The sequence below is a fragment of the Monoraphidium neglectum genome (assembly GCF_000611645.1).
Source record: "Monoraphidium neglectum strain SAG 48.87 unplaced genomic scaffold scaffold03348, whole genome shotgun sequence".
In the NCBI taxonomy this organism is placed as follows: domain Eukaryota; kingdom Viridiplantae; phylum Chlorophyta; class Chlorophyceae; order Sphaeropleales; family Selenastraceae; genus Monoraphidium; species Monoraphidium neglectum.
Genome location: NW_014010280.1, coordinates 1 through 6595, shown reverse-complemented (window position 1 = coordinate 6595; position 6595 = coordinate 1). Strand labels below are relative to the sequence as shown.

Sequence of the window (6595 nt, the reverse complement as noted above, 5' to 3'; positions counted from 1 at the left end):
GGTTCAAGCTGACCGGGAAGGGGGGTGAAGCAGGTCATGGAAGCGGGGGACAGGGATGCGTGTCCAGGATCTGGATGTTGAAACAGCGTGCTGGGTGTGAACGGACACACAAATACGCACATACACACACATACACACACACACGTGTGCGCGCACACATACGCACATGCACACCCGCACACACACATGCGATCATGTGATCATGGTCAAGGCGGCCCACTCACTCTCCGGCCAGGGGCTGGATGAGGTTCTTGAGGGCCATGTCGCGCCGCACGTAGTCGCTCACGCCGATGGTCTTCTGCACCATCAGCACGCACGCGGCAAACGCCGGGTTGAAGGACTCCAGGTTGAAGCACAGCTCGTTGAACACGGGGCGCAGGGCGGGCTCTGGGGGGGGGACCAAGCACAGGGAGACAGTGGGGACGTGCGGATGGCCGGGGTGTGGGTGGCGTGTCGCGTGTGTCGTGTACAGAGTGACACGTGTTGGCATCATGCGTGAGCGCGGGTGAGCGTGCATGTGTGCGAAGGGATGCAGCGGTGCACGAGAGCATGAGTTCAGGCGGGGGCAGGCGGGGAGGCAGGACAGGAGTAAAGGGCTGCAAGGCGTGCGCGCGTGCATGTGTGCCAGAGCCGTCGGCAGGCCGGCGGCGCGGAGAGGAGCGGCGGCGCGGGCCAAGCGCCGCGCCGTCCGGGCGCACCCCAGCTGTCTGCGGTGAGGGCCCGCAGGTTGTCATTGAAGCGGCGCAGCGCCTTGACGGCCTCGCCACCATCCAGCTCGGCCTGTGAAATTGTTTGCAGGCGGCGGCAGGACGGTCAACGGCGGCGCGGTTTGTGCGGAAGGCGAGGGACAAAGCGGGCGCAGCGCCATACTGCGGGGCGCAGAGGCGGATGCCGGCGAAAAAGGGCCGCCGGCCCCGCCGGGTCGCAGCGCCGGGCACTGGCCCAGCGGCGCGCAGCGAGGGCACAGAGCGATCACGGGCGGGGGGCTGTGGGTCGTGGCGCTGTCGACGTGGGCCACGCCAGAGCAGCGAAGGAGCGGCCCCAGCGTGCTCGCAAGGGCAGCGCGACGGCCGCCCGCGCGGCTGGCAAGCGGGAGGGCAGCGGCCCTGCAGAGGGGCGTGCCGCGTGGCGTGCGCACCTCGAGCGCGCGGACAGACTCGCACGTGATGAGCTGGGGCAGGTCACTGCGGTTCACCTCCTCGGCTGGCGGGTGTTTATAACAGGTGGCCAGGAGTTGGAAGGCGGGAATCATAGAGGGGTCAGCACTTGGGTGGTGCAGGAGCGGGCGGCTGGTCTCGAGGAGGCCAGGGGCTGCAAGAGCTGCACCGCTGCCAGGCGCCAGGGGCCCAAGTAGCGGGTCCATGTGGAGGCTGCCAGCCCGACTAGGACTGTCGCCGTGTGTGCTTCGTGCGGCCGGCAGCAGCTCCCGAGGGGAGGCACCCTACGACTGCGCGCACTGGGGCCTGGGCGGCGCTGCGGCTGCTGCCCCTTCCGCTGCCCAGCTCACCGGAGAACTGGGTGAGATTCCACTCTTCCTTGATAGGAGATGCAACCCTGGCGGCCACACCGCGCGCTTGGATCTGCGTGGAGGGGCCGCAGGCCACAGGTTTGTAGGTCGGAGTGGATGGGTGCCGACGGCAGCATGAACTGCCTAGGTGGCAGAGCTGGGGCTGCCGCAGATGCCGGAAGCCGCCGCCAACACGTGTATGGATGCTGAAATATGATAAAAGTAACAAATACGGCGCAATGGCTAATTGGCCTGCGCCTCACGGCCCTCAGATCAACACCAGCCGAGCGTACCGGCCTAGTGGCGGGCCTGGGGACCACAATCGCTCTGTTATAGAAACCACGGATTGAGGTGGCTCCACTGAGACCAGCGGTGTGGCAGGAGAGGCTCGCCATTGTCCCGAGTGTCACAATATGATCTGATGGGCCCTGCTTTGGTTGATGGCAAGCTCGAGCAGCACAGCAATGAAGAATTAGGCAAAAACAAACTATTTGTCACATACCGGACGTGACGAGTCGGTGGCTGGCTCAAGAGGGCAGGCACAGTCCAAGCTAGAAACACCTGGTATCACTGCTACAGCCGCCGCGTCGCCACCAGTCGCCACTGCACCCGCGCAACGGCGCATTGGGGCTGAGTTCTGCGCCGAGCTTGGACCGCCGCTTCTGACAGCCCCTGACACTCTGTTGGTGAATGAAAAGTGTGAGCAATTACACAGAGTCACCGACAGGAGCCTGGGGCGGATTCGGGTTGCAAGAACGGAGTGGTCGCCTGCTCGGCTCTATTCACACGCGCATATGGCGATGCCCGTAATAACAGCCCTATCAAAGAGCGCTGTGGCATCAAGCACGACTGCTCTGCGTGCACTAGTATGGTAGGCCTTGCAGCATGAAAAGGAAGCCGGAAAGAAGGTGGAGTTGGGGGACGCTTTGCAAGCTTGCAGGCGCACGTGGGGATGAGGAGAGCGTTGGCGCTAGGAAGGGCAAGAAACAGACGGCAGACGTGCACCATGTGCGGCGCGCCGTCAGCCCCAGCCAGTGGCCTGGGGAAAAAAGGGCGGCTGAATCACAATCTCACTGACACCACGCCACCAAGCGGCGGGCCACATCTGTTTCTCCAGGGGCGCCTCAGCCGCAGGACGGCAGAAACGCAAATCAAAGGCTGCCATGGAAGGGCGCGCACCGTGAGGGCATGACCGTGCACATGCGCGACCGGCGCGCCATATGGCCGATGCGGTTCACAGGAACGAGGATACGACTCCCGGACGTGCCTACCACAAAACAAACAGGGCTGCATGCTTGATGCTCGCGCAGCACCAGAATGCTGGTCCCTCGAGCCGTTTTGCAGTTATGGCACACGCCCTATACACCAGCGCGTGACTAAGGGTTTGCCCTCAGCCTTGCCCGCGGCTCCCGCACAGACGCTCCGATCAAATCTCTGACACGGGGCGCCCTTAAACGCTGCGGCAGTCGAAGAGCACGCCCCACGCCCCCCTAATTGAGCCAGATCGCCTCCGGCCATTGGTTGGCGCCCGCTGGCGCCGCCCCCTTGAATCTTGTGTCATCGGCAAGGCAACTTGCGGGCTGCTCCCAGGCGCTCAAGCCATGAACGGCACCAGGATGTATTCGGAGTAGAGCAGCGCCCAGATGAACATGTAGAAGCTTGTGATGTTGCCGTGCTGGCTGGTGTCCACCTCCCGCGCCCGCTTCAGCAGCAGCCCGCCAAACGCCGCGTGGCCCGCCGCGACCACGACCTTGCTGACGGGCCCCTGCCACGCCGGCGCGCCGACCGGCGGCGGCGGCGCGGTGAGGCCAAACGCGACGCCGCCGGCGTACAGGGACAGGAGCAGCCCGACGCACGCCCAGAACACGCGCTTCTCGCCGAACCTCACGCTGAGCGTCTGCAGGCCGGCCTGGCGGTCGCCCTTCACGTCCGGGATGTCCTTGAACAGCGCGATGACGACGGAGAAGACCAGCATGAACACCGTGATGAAGCCCAGGGGACGCGACAGCGCGAGCGCCGGCGCGCCGATCGCGGCGCGCATGTGCGTGAAGAAGCCCAGCTGCACAAAGACCGCGCGCACCGCGAGGATGCAGCCTGCAGCTAGCAGCGGGGAGCGCTTCCACCGCATGAAGGGTAGCTCGGCGGAGTACAGCACGCCGAGCGCCAGGGACGCACCCAGCGTCCACATGAGCGGCGCGCTGCCGGCGAGCACGCCGATCGCGAGCGCGCCGGCGGTGCAGGCGGCGACGACTGCGGCGCCGGTGGTGGGGGTCCACTCGCCACTGGCCAAGGGCAGATACGGCTTGTTGACCTGTTATGTGTGCGAACACGCATGTGCGGTTGTGCGCGCGCATGCTTGTGAGTGCGTATGAACATGTGTGTGTGTGTGTGTGTGTGTGTGTGTGTGTGTGTGAGCGTGTGAGCGCGTGCGCACGCATGTGTCTGTACTGGGAGGGTGGGAATGCGGGCGGGACTACGTAGCCATGCCTGGCAGGTGGGTGATCGCGGGCAGCGATCGGCTGCGAGACCAGGCAACGGCTGCCCTGGGATACATGTACAATGCCAGCCCATGCCTGCAAAGCCAAGCTGCCCCACTCGCAGGAGACGATATGCAAGTCACAAGACGCAGCCCGCATGCTCCCTGCGTTGGCGAATGCGCACAGCACTCAGGGCCTGCACCCACCTCCAAGCACCACAGCAGCCCTCCGCCCACCATGCGGCATCCCTGCCCTCCACCCGAACCCCGCTCACCTTGTCAATATCTATGTCGTACAGCTGGTTGATCCCCACGATGCTCACATTCATGAGCAGCGCCGCGGACACTGCCTGCGACAGCGCCGTCACTGCAGCGGGCGTCCAGCCCCAGCCGCTGACCGCCAGGCAGGAAATGCTGATGATGCTCACTGTGGTGCCGAACATGGTGTGGGGCCTGCGGGGCAGAGACGAGGCCCGCACGGTGCGAGCAACCATTGAGTGAGCCCCGGGGAATGACGCCCAGGTCGGGTTGTATTCAAACTGCAATTGCATGCTGCAGCTTGCACGCCGCATCAAAGCATCTCAGTAAGCGCACAGCGGTGCATGAAGGATATTGACACATGATGACGCAAAGTTGTGGCATCAAGGACAAGCACATGGCGTTTGCGAGCCCGCCGACGCCGCCGACGTCACACACCGCGAGAAGCGGTAGAACGCGTCGATCTGCGAGGCCGTCTGCCCCGCCCAGGCGCTGATGCCGGTTGTTTCGTCCTCAAACTGGCTGCCGGCCGCAGACGCAGCCACCTCCCAGCGCTGAGATCGCTTGTCAGGAGCTACCCCGGTTCCAGGCGCCTGATCGCGCCTGGGCAGCCTCATGTAGGAAATCTGAGATAACATGATCCCCTTCCATGATGGACAGCTCTCGACGCGGCCTGCCCTGCGCTGCTGCGTGGCGCTGAGCCTAGCACTGCTGGTCTGGAGGGCTGCGAGCATCGTGAAAGGGCACTATGCGCAGGTTGAAGCAGAGCTGGTTCTAAGCTGCAAATAGGGCCAGACCGATTTAGTCCAACGGGCTGTCGAGTGTGACTGTAAGAAGTGACAGTGCGTTTCGTTGCTCGGCGGGTGACAATGAGCTACAAGCAAAGCCGCACAGTTGCACACGCCTCTCATGACAGCTCGACGGCAGTCAACTCGAGTGTCGGTGGGAACAGCGCCGTGGGGCAGCTGCGAGAGCACTCACACCGGCGGGCTAGTCAAAGTGGCGCGCAACGAGACCAAATGCAGTGCGGCGAGTGTGCGACAAGTGTGTCGTGAATACAGTGCGGCGAGTTATTGTTCGCCCATGCGCACCTGGCATAAAATCAGCCAGTGCTTGCAGCTAGCTTCAATAAAGCTGTGCGCACAGCCAAGTTCACGGCGATTATGCTTTGCCCGTAGGGGGTGTGCACTCTGCCCAGCCACATGCAAGGCGCAATTGCATACACGGGGCAGTGAGGGAAGCTACTGTTGGCCATATAGGTTGCGATGCATGCATTCATTCACGGCAGGGGGACCGAGGGGCCATACTGCCGCCAGCCATGCGAGCCAGCATCCGAGCAGTCAGCAACAGAAGCACCTTGAACAGGCTGGACAGATGTGTCCACGCACGCACACTTGAGATGAGGCATGCGTGTGCCGGTGTGCGTGCTGCAAGAGCCCGCAACACTGGTTTATCGCCATAGAGCAGCTGCTGCTCGGACACATGATACTGCACGTATGAAAAGGCAGTGCAAGCTGCCCTTCCTGCATGGTTCGTGTGCAACTGTGCTGTCGGTTTCCAGAGGCGCGGGCACCGGTGTGGCCGCGCGCCATTGGTCTAGCACGGTACGGCCTCCTCTTGGCGTCCCACACGGAGTTGTATCATGCCAGCGAGCATGCATTATGACGACGGTAGGGCGGGCCCACTGTGACAGCGTCCGATCTGATCGTCTGGAGTGCTTCGAACCCACGTTCGCGAAGCCTCCGTTGATTATTCACTCGTTTTTCCCAGCGTCGCAGCAGTACATGGTCCCCGGCGCAGACGCGCTCGCTGCCAGCCAGGTGCTGGACGGATGGAGGGGATTGCATGACAGCTATATCCGCTGTGCTCAGAGGGCACGGCCCGGCAGAATGCGGCCTCCTGCACAGACTTGAATTTGGCGGGCGTCACCTCGGCCAGTATATTTCAAGGTTGACGCGTGGTGGGGTGAAGGCGCATCCGACGCGCGGGATGGTGGTACATCATCTCGTAGTGCAGCCCGCCCCACAGGCCGACTCGCGCTTGGAACATGCTATGCGGCCCACTGGCGCAACTCGCCGTAAAGTGAGCGCGCCAACGCCGCAGCTCAGGCCCTTTTTTGTTGCATGCTCTCCAAAGCGGGTTGACTTGACCACCGCCACCAAGCACGTGGCACAATTGCAACAGGCGCTCACAGCCTCACACGCTTGCTTGACTGCATGCATGGGAGCGGGCGGGTACAAAATGGCCCCGTTGCCGGGCCCAATGGCACAGGGCTTGAATCAATGCTCAACCACGGCACCCTGTAACACGCTGGCGACACACCTGCCGTGCCTCTCGACCATGAACTGCCTGCA

General features: G+C 63.4%; 2 protein-coding genes across 2 annotated transcripts; both read right to left on the bottom strand.

Annotated features, from left to right (window-relative positions):
* Positions 1–220: 220 nt before the first annotated feature.
* MNEG_12637 (hypothetical protein) lies at positions 221–1252 on the bottom strand (the record flags this gene model as incomplete). Its single annotated transcript, XM_014038892.1, has 3 exons — positions 221–387; positions 699–780; positions 1139–1252. The coding sequence occupies 3 exons, from the start codon at positions 1250–1252 to the stop codon at positions 221–223; spliced, it is 363 nt and encodes a 120-aa protein (XP_013894346.1).
* Positions 1253–3101: 1849 nt separating this feature from the next.
* On the bottom strand, positions 3102–4426 carry MNEG_12636 (hypothetical protein; the record flags this gene model as incomplete). Its single annotated transcript, XM_014038891.1, has 2 exons — positions 3102–3818; positions 4259–4426. The coding sequence occupies 2 exons, from the start codon at positions 4424–4426 to the stop codon at positions 3102–3104; spliced, it is 885 nt and encodes a 294-aa protein (XP_013894345.1).
* Between the last annotated feature and the right edge of the window lie 2169 nt (positions 4427–6595).